Source organism: Takifugu flavidus, chromosome 10, assembly GCF_003711565.1.
Source record: "Takifugu flavidus isolate HTHZ2018 chromosome 10, ASM371156v2, whole genome shotgun sequence".
Taxonomy (NCBI): domain Eukaryota; kingdom Metazoa; phylum Chordata; class Actinopteri; order Tetraodontiformes; family Tetraodontidae; genus Takifugu; species Takifugu flavidus.
In genome coordinates, this window is record NC_079529.1 from 7,316,810 (window position 1) to 7,333,957 (window position 17,148).

The 17,148-nt window shown below is 47.6% G+C and overlaps 1 protein-coding gene across 2 annotated transcripts in view; it reads left to right on the forward strand.

The window, feature by feature from the left end:
* The window catches only part of znf407 (zinc finger protein 407), a 104,842-nt gene that overhangs the window by 7,889 nt on the left and 79,805 nt on the right, over positions 1 to 17,148 (forward strand). For both annotated transcript variants that reach the window (XR_008952314.1, XM_057044922.1), the window contains exon 4: positions 1,151 to 1,265. Coding sequence is in view for 1 of the 2 variants with exons in the window: in XM_057044922.1 (XP_056900902.1) it covers positions 1,151 to 1,265 (115 nt within the window). In the remaining variant the exon portion in view is untranslated. The remainder of the gene's footprint in view (positions 1 to 1,150; positions 1,266 to 17,148) is intronic.

A 17,148-nucleotide genomic window follows, 5' to 3' on the forward strand; every position in this document is an offset into this window, starting at 1 on the left:
GAGATATCAGATTATATCCAGCAGTCACTTAGTTTGCAGTGTGGAAGCCTGAGACTCCGGCTCAGCCTGACAATCACAATATGCATTTTGTTTGTGCGTTTGTTCATTTAAAAATAGTCTGCGTGAGTGGTTAACTGGAAAAACAGCAGCGAAATAAGGGAAGTGAAATTATTTTCCTTAAAGATGCACTTATCCACTTTATTAAAGCCAGTGACTCGAATGAATCAATATTCTGCTGAGGAGCTTTGACAGGAATCTCCAATTTTTTCCCAAGCAAAGCATCAAGCTGCTCTCCTTCCTGCTTTGAAGTCAGTACTTTAAAGTCTATACTTCGCCACCGCTGGCTGTGGTGAAATGCACTGAGAGATACTTGGCCATCCCGAGACCAAACAAGTCACGTCTGATGCAATAGCGGGAAGCGAGTACACACCCAGAAAGTTGGCGGCCTGCCTACTTGGAACTGGAGCAGCACTTGGGGAGCAACTGATGACTTTACACAAGTATGTGAGCAGTATAGACAAGCACGCCGCGGTTTTCAGCTGATATCCGCTGCAAAGTAACTGAATCAAAGCGTCTGTGTTACTCCTGTGTGTGTGTGTGTGTGTGTGTGTACAGTTCTGTTGGAATCAGCCATCTCCTGCTCTGAAACGACTGATCGCAATAAGAAGCTCTGACACTCTCACAAGCCACCTCAGCCTCCGGACTTATTAATGACGATAATTAGGGAGAAGCCTCCCCATGACGCCCGCCAGAGTGATTAGAGCTTTAATGATGGAATGGGAGGGAGTGAGCACACACAGAATTGATTTACGTAGTTGCCCTGACCTTTGGAATCCAATTTACGCATCCACAGGCAAAGAAGGAGCAGGTAGGAGACGAGGGAGAGTGACAAGGATGGATAGAGAGCGAACGCAGGAGTGTGACTGTAGTTTTTATGGGGATGAAGTAAAGGCCTCTTGTTTTTTATAACACTGAAGTGGGCCGACGTCCTCGCCCAGAACTAATAACGCAGCGCATGGGCGACAGTGAGAAACGACGTGTGACGTAAAATCCCATTTCTGCTCAGCATTTATTCACTCATGTTTTATTAAGAGTGCCACACATTTCCTTCAGAGGTAATATTGAGTCTCCGTGCTTGATTTTGCTCCAGGATCCAAGCCCTTCATGTGCAAGATCTGCAACTTCGCCACAGCTCAGCTGGGAGACGCCAGGAACCACGTGAAGCGGCACCTCGGGATGAGAGAGTATAAATGTGACATCTGCGGGTAAGTTTGGCCTTTAGCAACATAAAAGTAAAGCAGGATTTCTGCACATTTGCACCAATCTGCAAATGAAAAAAAAAAGCTTTGCGCATCTTTTGTCTCCTGAATCGTTCAGTTTTGCGGGGAAAAGCAAACCCAGGCGGCAGCCAGTGGTGCAGGCTTACAGTTGTTTTCCGACTACCCCCTACACGTCAGCCCATATGTCGTGTTGGGCTTGCTGCGTTCCCGCGGCACCCCCGTCTCAGCGCCTTGCCATGTTCAAATGGACGCGTTAAGCTGTTCAACACGCGGCCCGGGAATCGAATAAATTGTGGGATTTCCAGCTTTGTGCCATCGAGCTTCTGCGGCTACGCGCCTGCTAAGATGAAGACATATGCGGGGTTATTAGTCGCTCCCTCTGTGTAATACCGCACAAAGTGTTTCATTTAGTTCATTCCTGGGCCCGTCCAGGGCTTCCGACGCCGACCTTGGCGGACGTGTTTATTTGCTCCAGCTGATGTGAGCAAACAAGTGTTGGTTTAAACACAGCTTCTTCTGAGGAAAGCCTCATGATTCAAAGCCACCCCCCCAGCTGAAAAGCCCCCCCCCCCAACGCGCCATTTGACCAAGCACCTCGCTTTACTTCCACGCACCCGCATGCATATGTATACATAAGGAGTATCCTCTGATGATCTGTTTAAACGGGAGCGCTAAATACAGCCCCTGGTTTCACAAATCATCCAGATAGAGGAGCCGTGTGCTGCCAGTGCCAGCCGCTGGTGACAAATCGACCCGGCGTGCAGTCCAGACTGATCACCGGGCCATCCATCCTCTTGACTAAAGACAGGCAAACACAAAGAAAGCCCCAGAAATATCTTCATTAGGACCACACTCACACATACATGCACGTAACTTCCCCATCCTCAGCCAACAGATTTTTATTATCTGATGCTTCTCTAAAGAAAGCCGCACGGTGGCAACAGTTTACAAGTAATCTGAGATTATCATCTAAAGACGGACGGGACCGCCCGACGGCGTGTCCTGCTGCACCCCCGCTGTCATCGGCTGTAGCGTTTCCCTCACCTCGGCTCTGACACCGAACAAATGGACGCGCTGCACCTTGGCTGTCCGCCTCACTTTAGCTTTAGCTCACCGCTCCCGTCGTCCACTCGGGGAGCCGATGGGGGCTTGTTGATTGTTAAAGATCATATTGTTGTGGCATTTAATTAAGAAATGCAAATGCAAGGCCGGGACAGATTGGAACCCTTGACCACACTGCCAGTCAAAGAGGAGAGGGCTGGTTAGCACCCCGCTCATCATCGCTAGCATTTTATAGGCTTTCTGTCTGGGCTCCACCACATCTTCCTGCTACGTCCGGCCATCTGCTTGTCGACGCCGGTCTTTCTGCCTCTGCCTATGTTTCTTTGCCGAAGTGAGATGATCTGTCTTAATTTGCCTATAAAAACCGGGACAGCGCATCAAGAAAAACACCAGTTGGTTTCTGACATCCAACATAATATTTCTCAGATTTAATTGGTTAAAAAAAAAAAAAACACCAGCATGTAAGATGGCTTGTATTTCCTCCTGGCATGTTTTGTCCACGGTGAGGCTCGGCCACTTAATGAGCCTCCTCCTCCTCTCCTTCATCATCTCGCAGAAAGGCCGTGGATTCAGCACTTCCACCCTCCCGCTTTCGTCCTCCCCAAAGATGCGGTGGACATCTATTGCTGTTGTAGGTGTTAAATTATGCATAAACAGTGTAAATGCTTTGAGGCATTGGTTTAATATCTCAAACGCAGGCCTTAGAAGTATTAACACCATCATGGACATTGTCCTCATGTGGACCACTGCTTTATGATTATGGGTCATAAGATGCCCAGCCTCACTTCAGGAATTTGAACAAAACAAAACCAAAAACTGTTTCTTCCACGCGAAGCAAAAAGTTTCCAGTGTGCTGAGGCTGCTTTGTGCTCTCGCTTCCTTCCTCCTTCCCGATGTTTCTTGATTTATTGGAGTATATATAGTCGTGATTCCACATGGCGTGTTGTGCGCGTGTGATTTGACTGTTAACAGGATGGGGCTGGCTCATGTCAGGGTTTTTATGCCCCCCTCTCTTGTGAGATTGTCTGGTCTTTTCCCAGAATAGCCCATCAGTTCCGCCCTGCGTGGCTCATCCGCTGTAATGTGCCTTAATGCCCGGGCCTGTATGAGCAGTGTGAGGGTTGGCAGTGACAGTGGTGGAGCATCTTAACTTGCTGCTTATCCAGAGAAAGCCGTCACTTAACTCAGCCCCTCCATTGTCTGTCCACACCCCTCTTCTTCTCCCCCCGATGTGATTCTCTATAATCCTCAAGCAGATCCTGGTTAGAACTCCCTGAGAACTATTTTTATGTTTTTTTTCTTTTTTCTCTCCCATTTAAACATTAATGGTTGTAGCAGATGAAGAGAGGGATCCCTGTGAGGATGATTATAATGTCACTCCACTGATCTTCCGCCGCCCGGAAAATAATTGTACATCATTGCTTCATAACGTGTCAGAAGGACACGTTGGTGGCGTGCAATTAAAACCGCAGAATATAATACACCAAATTACTGCCTGTCAGCTCCCCGAACAACACACTCGGTATTTGAGTTACACTTAATCATCATGTACATTAGCGATTTCGCTAAGATCCTTCCAACCCGCCCCGCGCCACCCCCCTCGGCTCCTCTGGAAAGGGTGTGAAACAGGCTGGGAGAGACAACCGCTCCGGGGGAAGCTCCACGTTTACGTTAGACCTTTCCAATGCTCGTAATGTCTCAAATCATTTAGCCGTCCACGAGCACCATGTGTTGGCAAGCACTGAAGGCTGGAATTCTGAATTCATTAGCACACAACAGATGTAAACACTGCATATTTTCCCTTAGAAGATTCTGACCCAATCAGCCCCGTTTGCATATTTCATTAGTGCTTTTATCCGAAGCCCGCATGTGTGCATTTGCTGACATGTAAAACTACTGTGAAATAGAGCAAAATGTCAAACGGAATCATCCCAAATGGCTCCTCTGTCTTTCTCTGGAGTTGGTTTGAGTTTTGCCATCCATACAATTGCTAACCTTTACGGGAATCCTTCGCCCTCGCCGCTCCGGACACCTCGCAGTTTGCGCCCGGGAACACGCTCCCCGTCAGTCAGCTCTGTCCCCCCCACCCCCTCCGCCAAAATAAACACATATTGCTCTGACGAGTTTAACTGAATTTAGTGCGCCATTATCGGAAATGAAATAAGTAACGCTAAAGGTCATTTGGAAAATAATGCAGAAAGGCTGGTCTGGAAAGGTTAAGTATGGGAGTGAGACGCCCTGACGATAACGAGGGCTGCCTATTGCTCGGAGAGCCGGGCATCCCGCTTTGACTCGGCACTCTGCGATCGCTCTTTATGACCGAGACAGCTTTACAGCCCGTTACCCCCCATAACACGATAAAGCGCAGCATAATGGATTGGATGTGTTTAGTAGCCTTGGGCTGATGTTTGTAAAATTAATGTTTTTCGCAATAGAAATACGCTTGTGCGCTCGCACACAGGCACACACAGAAAAAAAGGCAAGAGCTGCAAAAGAGAGGAGAGAGAAATCAATTTTCGACAGCGTCCATGTATCAGTATAAATCCAGCAGTGTACACTTTTACACTTTTTATACTTGTTTCTGAGCTGGGCCGCCCAACTTTATTTGCTCATAACGGACGTGTCCTTGCAGATGTCTCCACGCTGAAAAGTTGACGGCAAACGTTCGGCTTCAGCGGACGAGTTTGGACTGTAGACCAGACCTGTACACAGGCCATAAATGATACTGGGACAGATGTACTCAGCACAATTACTTGATGCAGCCATCGTTAGCTTCCTGGGTTCATCTGGAACCTTTTGCGAAGAGGACTTTGCACGGGACCCCACTCAGCAGCTCAGGGAGGCCTTGGTCAGCAGACCAGTCTGGGGTTTATTAACAGTCTCATATTCTTTAGTGAGCCGTGGGGGCCTTGGAATCAGGAGGACAGGCGCAAACAAAACAAAGATTCGGACCAAATGCTAAATGGCAGCATCGGTGGCTAAGCTAGGGAGCAAGCACAGCACATACTCTCACGGCGGTTAGTCGTTCTGTGGCAGTTTTCCTAAAACCTCGACCTCCGTCTCAGCACTTCTCAGCAGGCATCGTGATTTTATTAAATTGCCCCTTGCAGGACGAACACGAGGGGTCGTGATTTGATTTAAGTAGCACCTCCCCGCTACATTTACAAGATCAACATCAGCCAACACACAGGTATAGGTGTGCACTCATAAACAGAAACCAGAATTACACACTCCACATTACAAAGTGTTTTATTAAAAAAAAGGAGGCAGAGTTGCTGAACAATCTACTTTTTAAAGCTAATTGTGTCATGGGTAGATTGTAAGAGCAAAAAAACAGGGGGAGGTTAATAAGTGATTAACAACAGCAATTAAAAGATGAAGATAAAGTCAGATGAGGGGAAAAAAGTCTGGATGGGTTGTAATTAAAATATCGGTCCTGTCAGTGTCATCCATTGTGCACTTTTTTTTAGAGCGGGGCGGAGGCATGAATGGCGTGTAATTCTCCGTGCCCAAAGTGTCTGATTAATCTACCCGTGGATGGAGCTGGGGGAGGGGGGGGGGGGGGGGGGGGTGTGAGGGCTGTAACTCAAGTTAAAGTGTTGGGCCTGTGTCATTGCAGGTTCACAGTCATGCATCTCTGTGTTGACACCCATCAGGGCAGGGGATATTTGGCAGTCAGGAGTAATTTAGCTTAATTAATGGCGTGCATATTTGATGGAGGAATAAAATATCCAGGCTCAGCAAAGTGGAAAAGGGGAGAGATTTAGTGGGAGTTAAAGGTGGAGGGGAGAGTAATTTGTGCGTACAGTTAGTGGCTCCTCCAGAGAGAGAGGGAGAGTTGTTGGAGGGCGATCAGAGGGGTGAGGGGGGGGGGTTGGGAGGATGAGAGATGGATGGTTGACACAGAGCTTTACTGATGTGCGGAGGGGAATGACCGTCCCTCCATTGAGAGGGCCATCAGGATGACAAGACTTTATTTAATTGATATCTCCACTCGGAGTCCTTCCGCAGCACAAACACACATTACGCCGCTTCGTGAACTTGTAGCGGCGCCGCCGGCTGCCAGAGGCCATCTTAATATTCATGAGGGGGCTTTTAAGGATGTTCTGCAACACCGTCCCTGCGCCCGAAAGCGCCCCCGCCGCCGACTTCACCTTCCACGCACGGGGCCCCTCCCAGACGATCCCGCGGCCTGACGAGAAGCTGTCACGCTGCTCTTGATCTCCCCTGGCACTTTTTAATTGACTTCCCGTTGGTATAGATTATTTTCATGGCGAGTCTGCCACGGAGATGTTTGATACCGTCCCGGAGACTGGCACCTGGGAGCGCGCCACTCACGGAGGATGACGCCGCTGTCCTCCCCCCCCCCCCCCAGTGATGGCCAGACTTATCGGGGAAACAGGAGAGGTAAAATGCAATCAGTCAATGCCATCATTGTAATTGAGCTGACGTACCTGCTGTGAGTGCCGGGGAAATGTTGGCTGGCTGGGGGGGGGTGGGGGGGTTCTTTTTCGTCTGACTGAAGCTGTTAGTGGCATTAGACTGATATACTGGGCAGCTGTTGGCCGCCTGGTGAAACCTCGGACGTCAACCGGTGCGAAATGATGGATTTTCTGGAGTTTGTGATTTTGAAGACTGTTTATTGTCGTATTAATCACAAGATGGCCGTCCAGAGTCCACCTGCTTCCTGAGAAGAAGAAGCAGACAGTTTCTGTATTGTGATCATAATCTGAGGTGTGTTAAGAAGCTACATTTGGAGACAGACCTCATACATTAGCATCCTCATACCCACCAAATGTACGGTGTGTTTACTCTTTCGAGCAGCGGGATCTCTAATCTCATATGTGCTGAGCAGAGGAACTCCTTCCTTCATGAGCGGCCACCTTTCCCTCTGTAGCTGTAGATTTTGCGGTACATTCCACTCTTGGGTGGGTTTAATTTTCGTCTCATTCTCTCTACTCCATCATTTCGTGGCCTCCTTCAGGCTTAATATCACAAGATCAAGATGATTCCCAGATTTATGAAGTGATATTGACCGTTGTCTACGTGGAACAGATAATAAGCCGTGATGAATGGGCGGCATTAGTGATGAAATTACATCAACCTTAACAGGCCATTGTATTAACACACCTAGCCCATCTCCACCCCCCCCACTGCCCGTTTAATTGATTAATTGCTGACGTGGATGGATGAGGGGTTGTGGGTCCTGAATCGGTGGCTGATTGCTAGTCAACCATAAACAGGAGCCGGCACAGTGGGCCCTCAAGGGCAATATTCATGCTCCCCAACCTTCTGGTGATTCCTTATACAGCTCTGACAACAGGAAAAATATTCAGCCATAAAAAGGCTGCTATCACCGGGCTGACATATAAAGCCCTCTGTCACTCTCTCTCCGCCCCCCCCAACCCTCCGTTCCTCAGCACACCCATCGGACTCTGAAATCAGCCCTCCTCCTCTGCATGTATGGCTGCAGTCCCCCAGGTAGCCCCGGCTTTAAATATGAGCGAATAATGGCGGAGTGAGTGATGCCGACTGTGTCCTTGACTGGGATCCTGTGTGCACTATATCCACATCTCACTGTCCCCCGACCCCCGCGGGACGAATAAACCACCCCTGCAGGAAAAAAAGTTCCAACGCTTGTTGACGGCATCCTCTGGATGGATGCGAGCGAGGCAATAAGGTCTTTGTGTGTGTACGCCGGCGCGGAGGGGGGGCAGAGGATGTTTACACCGCTGTGCGTTTAATGAGAGGGGCCGTGTCCACTTTCATGTGTTTGCGTTTCAGATGTGCTGCAGCGGAGTTATTAAATTGTTGGATGGCGCCTCGCATTTGTGTCTCGCTGTTGTTTTGCGCCGCTGTTTAGCTTTACTTATGAAAGAGGTTGGGATTCAGCTCTGGCTGCAGCTGAAGTCATTATCGGTGCAGTCCTCGCACGGCCGCGCTAATGCGCCCGACAGGGGCAGATGGGGTAATTTTTTAAAGATGGCGGGTGGTGGTGGTGGTGGTGGTGGTGGTGGGGAGTGTCTGGCAGCCCGTGAGCGTCGGACCTGCAGGATAGAGGAGTGGATGGGTGCCCGGGAAAATGAAAGACCCCGCTGTCCGCCCTGTTTTTTGCGGCCCTCCCCGACGCTGCGCCACGTTAACCCCCGCGCTGCTGAGGCGCTCCAGACTGAGGTGCAGGTCCGAACCCCAGCAGCCGGCCATGAAAACGCTGACACATCGATTACCCCGCAGGGAGTGGTGGGGGGGAGCAAACATGTTGAACTTGATGAGGAAGAGCGTGCCATGTGAAGAGGAAACATTTATTCATGTATTCTGTTTATTCAGCAAAACAAACAGGGGTCGGTATTATGCGGCAACTCTGATAACTCTGTTGTCATTTACAGTTAAATTTCAAATTAGGGGGTTCAGTTTGCTCACTTTTATGGTCATTTCAAAGCCTGCCTGCTGCCTACCAAGCCCCCCCTCCAGCAAAATGCGATTACTTGGACTTTTACACAAGCTTCAAATAGGAGGAAACGAAATAATTTCGTGGAGCCCAGAGCTCAAAATCTCGCGGGTGGTCCTGAGCTGCGGTGCTTCTATGGGCCGTTAGATGGCGCCATTCAACTTGCTAGAAAGCCAGACACGCAGACTGTTCTGGCTCTCATGCAGTGCGTGAGGCTCTCTTGCGTGAATGAAATGCAATTAATATTGTATTCATTCTGGTTAACGGATTTTGATCAGTTCTTTGACTTTTGAACATTTATCTCAATTGATATTTGTTACGCAACCACAACATGCACTAGGCATAATTATGTACTGCAGGTTCATGGCCGGGCTGGAACAGATAATGAAATGAAACTTTGTTTATGGTTTATATCATATTATCCACCCCCTTCCCCACCACCACCACCACCACCAAAAAAAAGTTCAGTTAATTACATATTTGGCAGACTGGAATGGTTCATTTAAATGTACAGTTGTGGATGGAACGGTTCTGTCTTTGGTGAGGTGGTAGAGTAACAAAGTGGATGTGAGCGTAGCTGTAAATGAGCGGAGCTGGGGTAGATGTAGCGTTGAGACAGTCGTCCCTGCCGGTGCTGCTTTAACTAGGACGAGTCTCTCTATACAGGTGTACCTCAGGGCCCGATCAGCAGGTCTCAGGAGAGGACCCCGTACACCGCCGTCTAACCAGGCCTGTTACGAGGGGGCTGGTTCTGGCCTGGCTGGATGGGTGTGAGGCTGCTGTCACGTTGGGAGGTGGGTAGCGGAGAGGTGGAGGGGGGCTGACATGCCGAGAGGGCAATTACAGCAAGGACAAAGACTACACACTGATAAGTCCCCACAGCAGCCTAATGAAGAGAGCAGGTTAGCCTGTTAAGTGGACTGGGGAAAGGAGTGCACTCTCATGGCGTGTTTGTTTGCGTGCGAGCGTGTTTGTGTGTGTTTAACCTACCCGAGGAGGATACATTTTCCGAGGTCATGTTGCTACCACGCTCGCTAACCCCTCTGACTGATGCCTTCCTAAGCTGCAGCTCTTTCCCCCACCGCAGAGCAAAAGCAAACAGCGACATGAAACTGGAAACCAGCACATCTTGGGGGAATACTATTCCTGTATTTGTGCACAGCGAGAAAGAAAATCCCAATGCACACTATTAATAAAATGAAACCTTTAAAATATCATGCCTGAGGTGGGTAATTGTTGCACATTAGTAGATCTACAATTTGTTTTTACTGCGCCATTTAATGATTTTTTTTTTCTTTTTTAATAATATCCCGATTAAAAATTCAGCACATTCTAACCTGCATTTTCTGTCTTCCGTGAAATGAATTGATGAGCCTGTAGGTCAGCTGTGGAAAACACATTTGGCCCAAGATACAGTTTAAAAAAAATAAAAAAATACAGCGGGAAATGAAAAACCAAGCATTTCCGTTAAAGGATTTGCGGCTTCGCTCGTTTACATTTTGGGGCTACAGTAAATGTGATTAAAGCTCCATTCTGTTATCAGGCTCCAAATCCTGGATATAGCAACAACTCTTTTCTTCCCCCTCTTCTTTCCTTCCAAACTTTGCCTCCTTTTTTTATTTGAGGTGGTAAAGGAGCTGTTTTTGACCTGATACTGCTGTGTTGGCACATGTCGGCGATCTGATAAGAGAAGCTCTGGAGCAGCGCTTATTCAAATCAGCGCATGTTCACAGCGAATGGGAGCAGGTAAAGGCAGCCGGATACAAGGCGATAACCTTTCTGTGGAGCTAAAGAGGAGACTTTTACACACTCCTCTGCACTCCTTGAGAGGTGTTTCTGCAGAATTGGCTTCATTCGCGTTTTAACTTCATAACCAAACACAAAATAATTGAAGATGAGACTGTTCAGGTTCCTATTTTTTAAGGAAAAGATTGAATTACATTGGCTGCCATTGCATTGGTGTTGGTCACCCGTTGCATTTGTATGAAAGTGATTTTTTTTTAGCGTTTCTTACATGTGACAAATTAAAGAGAGGGAAAAAGTGACTCCTGAAGGGTTTTGGAAAATCTAACCGTGCTCTCAGACGCGAGCACCTTCGTGAGCGTTTGTCAGATCCGTGTCGATGGCACAGCTCTAAACGGTGCCTCAATTTCACTCAATAACCCTCATCTGCGGGGATCAGCGGTGCAGGGATGTAAAAGAAAGCTCCTGCTCGTCGAGGGTGGCGCGCCTCAGTCTCGGGGGGATGGGGAGGGTCGCAGCATATGTTCCGTGCACTCAGTGCAGAACTCAGTGGTGGTGAAAGAGTGCGGTGAGATGCATCCTGCAAGGGCAAGTGTGTTAATGCGTTTGACTCTGACTGAGCTCAGCCCGCCTCTCCGCTAAAAAGCGTCGCCCACATTGATCGTGTTTTGATGAAACATATTAGCAACAAAAACTGAGAAGGGCCGGGGTAATTGCTGCAGCCGCCGGCGCCGCGTGGAAACGCAGAAATGCTTGGCTTTAATTTATCACTTTAGGTTTTAACTACAGGTTTAATGCATCCTCTTTTTTTAATGTTTATTTAAATGAAGAGAGGAAAAAGTGTGTCTGTGTGTGTCTGTGTGTGTGTGTGTGTGTGTGTGTGTGTGTGTGTGTGTGTGTGTGTGTTCTACAGAGAAGGATTTTTGATGCAGCCCTTGTTCCAGAATGTATAAAAAAAGAATTGAAAATAAATGAAGACTTAGAATTTTATCTGCCAAAATAATTTTGTCAGTCACTTCATCTTTTTTTCTGTTGATATGACTCAATACACTACACACACACACACACACACACACACACACACACACACACACACACACACGATTCTGCTGTAATTTGTCGTGCAACAGACTATTGTGAATCCTCTTATGGTCGGGGGTCTCACGTGCCGCCCCCTCCCTAAATGATCTCCCCTCTGTCTCCCACTAACACGCCGCACCGAGCGAACGCGACTGCCAAACGCCACCTCTCACCCTCAGCAACCAAAGGCCACTAATGTAATATATTAGTCACACATGGTCGTGTGTGGGTGAACAATTATTCTAAAAAGTTTGCGCGGCGTGCCGAGGTGACAAAGGGAATATGGCCACGGATTACTGCGGACACGTCTGACGGCTGCTCCGTGACGCTGATAGGCCAAACGGTGGTGGGAACCCGCCACGTTTAATCACGCACACGCCGCCTGCTTTCATGAGAGCACGCGGCCATTGTGACACTTCTAATAAGGGGAGGTGACAGGGAAAGTTTTTGCGTTCGCGGCAAAAATGGGGGGAAGGATGTCTTGTATTTTTTCTCCTTTTTTATTTTTTGCAGCTTGTGTGTGTTTTGTTTTTGCTGGGATATAAGGGACGAATTTCACTATCTGAGACTGGATCTGTGGTGAAAGAATGTCAGCATTAATAAAAGGCTCTGGGGACAAGGTCACACAGGTCTCTGTACTGCAGAGCACCCCGAGTCCGTTTGTGGTTTTTGAGAGAGGCGAAACACGCTGAGACGTCTGGCCGTGCATAAGGTAGCCGACTGGGGCTTTTACCCATCAATGTCTCATCTCCCAAATCTAATTTATGATTCTTCAGCCCTTTTTTATTCAAAGACAATCCTGGCGCTGGAAAAAAAAAAGGCGTGATGCTTTGAGGATATAATTAAAGATATCGTTCAAAGAACAACTTTTTGCATATTTGAATTATTACCGTCGTTAAAAACCACACAAAATATGGAAATATGATTGCCGGAAGCACATAAATCAATGATCAGCAAGGCCTCAGAGCCCAATAAATACGGGGAGTTAAATACTTTAAAATGCAAATCACATCTTAACATTTGCATATGGGTGAATTTAAAGGAAGTGTGCCTCCTTAAGACCCTCTGAGGTAGAAATGGTTGGAGCTGGAGGAGGGGGGGGTTGTTTTTTTTCCCCTCCACATTGTCATTGGTCAAGATGTTGGATGGCTCTAAATGATAGCAGCTGAAGTGGCTGACAGACACGGCTGCATCTCTTTTGCGGATCCAGAAAGTGCCTTAAGTGATCTGAATAATTAGGAGTTAATTATTCTTCATCCATCTAAATCAGAAAGGGACAGATATGGGGATGGAATTTATAATTTTAGCCCGGCGTCCTATCTTGTTCTAATGTGGTAAACTAAAGTGACTGTGAATAATACCTACTGACCTTCGAATAATTACGCCACGTCTGGCAATTTGCTTGCTGTTGCTAATTGAGGGTATTGATTCAGTAAGATTCATATTAAAAATACATATGTTTTATGGCTGCTTTTTTTTTTTTTTACCCTGGTTCTCTTTTAATGTATTATTAATTCTGATTTTATTTTTTTTTAACAATAATTAGCAGACAGGATGTGCCTCACCTCGGGGTTGGAGCGCTTTCTTTGTCGTCCTCCCAGCCTCTGTTGCAGGTACTTTGCTGAAGTTTTGCTGAATCTAAATGAGTTTTATTGTCGATTATCAGCTTTTGTTCCCAAAGTTCCCCCCAAACTGCCAGTATAGCTAAAAAAAAGCTACAATGCTTTATTATTAATATAATTTTATCAGACAGCGAGTAAATGCCTGTTAGCATCACCGCTACCCTTTTTAAAGACCCCCTCGACTGTGTTGGATCAGCAGACAGGCAGGGTTTTAGTCTTTTAACGCTCCTGCTGAGGCTAAAAAGGAGAGGACGGAAAGAGAAAAATCAATTGCCCCTGCAGAATTGGGGATTTTCCCTTGGTCCTGTAGCGTGTGTTTTGTACCGCAGACGGTGGCATTCACACATGGTGGCGTGTGTGAATGCAGGTGCCGACTACCTCAGAGGACAGAACTCTCTCCAGCCTTCCTGCCTGTGATAATTTAAGCCCCTTTTTGCCCAACAGAGCTTCACTGGCAGCCTCGTAATAACCCCAGATAGGGATCGATGGCCCCGGATTTAGGCACTTACCCCTGCTAAAACTGGTAAACCCGTTTGTCTGTCCTGACCAGCGTGGCGTCCCTTGTTTAAGCAGACACTTAAGAGCAGAATCCCCTGAATTAAGATAATGTGACTGCCAGTGTGTGATGATCAGGCTCAGATGAAACGACGAGCAGCTTTAGCTCTTTTATTAGCTCTCTGTTTAAGGGGCCATACATGTTTTGACGGAGTCCAACTCCCTTTACTTTATTTCTGTCATGCCGATTAGTGTGGCAGGGAACGCTCCGCTCTGCCGCCACCCTCCCCACTGTGGTGTGTCCATGTGTGTGTGAGAGGGAGAGTGTGTGTTAAACATGCCAGCGCTAAACGAGATGGACCAAAGTGTGATGGCCCTGCTGCTCCTCGTACTCAAGCCTACATGAATGCCTCAACATAAATTCTTGGTGAAGGACTCAATGGATGCTGTGAAATCATATTTGCTGTACAGCTAATGGCATGGGACTGGTTCTGCTACAGTGTTCCTCAGAGCAAGAAAACACATCATTTGGCTTTAATGCACACTGACCATTTACACATTACCATGCACAGACGCAAATCTGAGGCTCTCCTGATTTGAATTCTTCTTGTTGTTTTTTTTTTTGGGGGGAGGGGGGATCCTGATCTGAAATGTGTCCAAAACTGGGATTTTTCTTCATATGTTATATCAGTATTTTCAGTTTTCTACTACTGATTGGGTTATGGTGTTTTCCCTTTCGAGTCAGAAGCAATTTGAGCCACCCACAGAGCTGCACGGGAGCCAGCATGCAGCACACGAGCAGGAGAGGACGACGGAGCGGGGATGAGGGAACACAAAGGAATGGCGAGAGAAAAGAGGCATTTTCAGTCAGAAAATTGACCTATTAATAGAGCTCAAACTCTCCCGTCATGTTTAACATTAGCTCCTGCTCTCATGCATCATATAGGCATCCCCGTCTCTCTCTTCTTGCATCTGCGTGTTAAACCACAAAGGGCCGTCCGTCCGGGCGAGCCACTCTGCCATGGGTGCCGCGGGCGGCTGCTGCTGCTGGTAATTAGGCGTCACAACACTTAGGCCGGGTGTCTCGCACGGCGCTGAATTCCTCCTGACGTGACAGAGGGATGGAAGAGTTATTCAGTTCTGCGGTTTCTTCTGCTCTGCTGGTCATCTGTCCTCTTCGGGGCCCATCAGACTAAACAGCTCACCCGTTGCTCACACGCCCACCCACACAAAAAGGCACACATGCACACACACCCGCTGACCCACCTCCCCTACCAACCCATCCAAGCACCCCGAGGCAGAAGTGAGAGGCAGTGCGTTAGGAAAGAGAGCTATCAGAGCCCTTAAGGGGTTAGCAGAGGGTAAAGTGTGTGGCTGTGTGTGTGTGTTTGTGTGTGTGTGGTCCAAGTAAATCCCCTGCATCACTAACCATACAGACAATATAGATCAATGTGAGGTGAAGGCACATATATTTTACTAATTACTGCAATAATTAAAAGGGTCTGTAGTGATTAAAATAAAATCAGTAGGCGGTCAATTTTTGGCTAAATGGATATGGACACAGTGGACTAATCCTGTTTCTGCTTTGTTGCTCCCTTGTCATGAAATCATTTGCGAGAACGGCATCAGGGTGGCGGAGTTATGTGCTGTCTGGATCGGTCAGCGCAGGGCGACGGAAGCGTTGACCGTCTGAAGCGCGCCTGTTGGCTGGAAACCCACAGTGGGCTTCACTTGCACTCGCAAACGCCGCGATTGAACAATGATTCACAGGGGACTGAGATGGAGGCAGAGATAAAGCAGGAGAGGTGGTGGTGGTGTGGGCCGGGGGGGTGGGGGTGGGGGTGGGGGTGGGGGTGGGGGTGGGGTGGTTGCCAAGACTGGAAGAAATGTGCTGTGGCAGTAAATTCGGAGTTTGTGTGGCGTGCTGAGCATAACGCAGGACTACAGGAGGGAGAGACGTGCTGCTTTCATGTCCCTAAGCCATGTTCACGTTCACTGAAGACTTCTGTTTTTACACAGGTAGGCAGTTTGGGGACTATCTCAGTAAGGAAGAAGAGGGGGATAAAAAAGTAGACATGGGAGAAATCAAAGGATGTTCCCCGCTTTTAATAATGTAGCAAATATTCTAAATTCTAAAAATAAAACCTCCTCTACATCCTTCCTGCTAATCTGAGCAGTAATTTATTCCAACCCAAGGCCATATTAGTATGCTAGCCAAGGGCAAAACGGTTACGACAGGACCAAGTTCCCTCGCAAAACTTAGACACATAAAATGAGAGTGAAAAGATCAGACGGCAACATGCAGACCTCCGGAGTTCAGGCTCGACTGGAGCTGGACGGCAACAATGGATTTTAATTCAACTTGAGAAACAACCTGGCTTAATTTTGGGTATTTATTAGCATGGGAGCTACAGTAATACACCCAATATTAGCACAACAGCACGAGTCGAAGTAGCTGAACCAAAAAAATCTCATTAATCAAAGGAGAAACAAATAGTAAATCAATGGTTGGTTCCTTTTTTAAAGTTATCCAATAGCCTGTGAGGCTTCACTCCTGTGTGTTTGTCTCCGCCCGGTTATATCGAGGCCATTTTATGACACGCCGTTGAGCAATGGGACGTTGTACCAACCATCAACCAGACACTTCATTATGGGCGCAGTGAGAACAAATACATTGTGTAGGATAATGATGGCAGCGGTTCATATTGTTCATTATACGTCTGGGTGTCACACGGCGTTTAGAATTTATGCCTGCGCGCGTGTGTCTTTGTTTATGTCATTTTACATCATGTTTCAACAAATTAACGTCTGAACCGCCGGGAAGAAAAAATACCGTCATTTGCCACCGGTGACAAACGATAAATTTTGGATAATGATTGCCTCTATTGGCTCCTGCTTTTATAAATGTGAGGTAATGAATTTTCTTTGCGAGCAAAGAAAGTAAACAGAGATATTATGTCAGGCTGCTTGAATGGGCCGACTGGATGCATGACCGACCGTCACCTGATGATAAATTCAGGGGGAAAACGCTTCATTTTTTTCCCTCCCTTTTCCCGCAGATAAATGCAGGAAAGCTCCGTGTGCTTCTCATTTATTCCCGGGACTCTGTTGGAGGTGGAACTGGTGGGAGACGGGCGGTGTGTGTTGAGTGAGTCAGACGGGTCGAGGCCTCGGGCGGGTTGGCTGGGTTTGACCCGCGGGCCTGTCGGAGGATTTGAGGCATTGGACTGAGTCGACGGCTGCCACACACACGTCATGCCTCCCCTCCCTGATGAGCCCTGCGGTTACGCAATCAACACCATTATCGCTGGGAAATGTATATATTTAATTTGTGAAACGGAGACAGTTTTGCTTGATTTATGGTGCAAGGCAGGGTTTAATTAACTGAAAAATGCATTTTACCCTGTGACTTAATTAT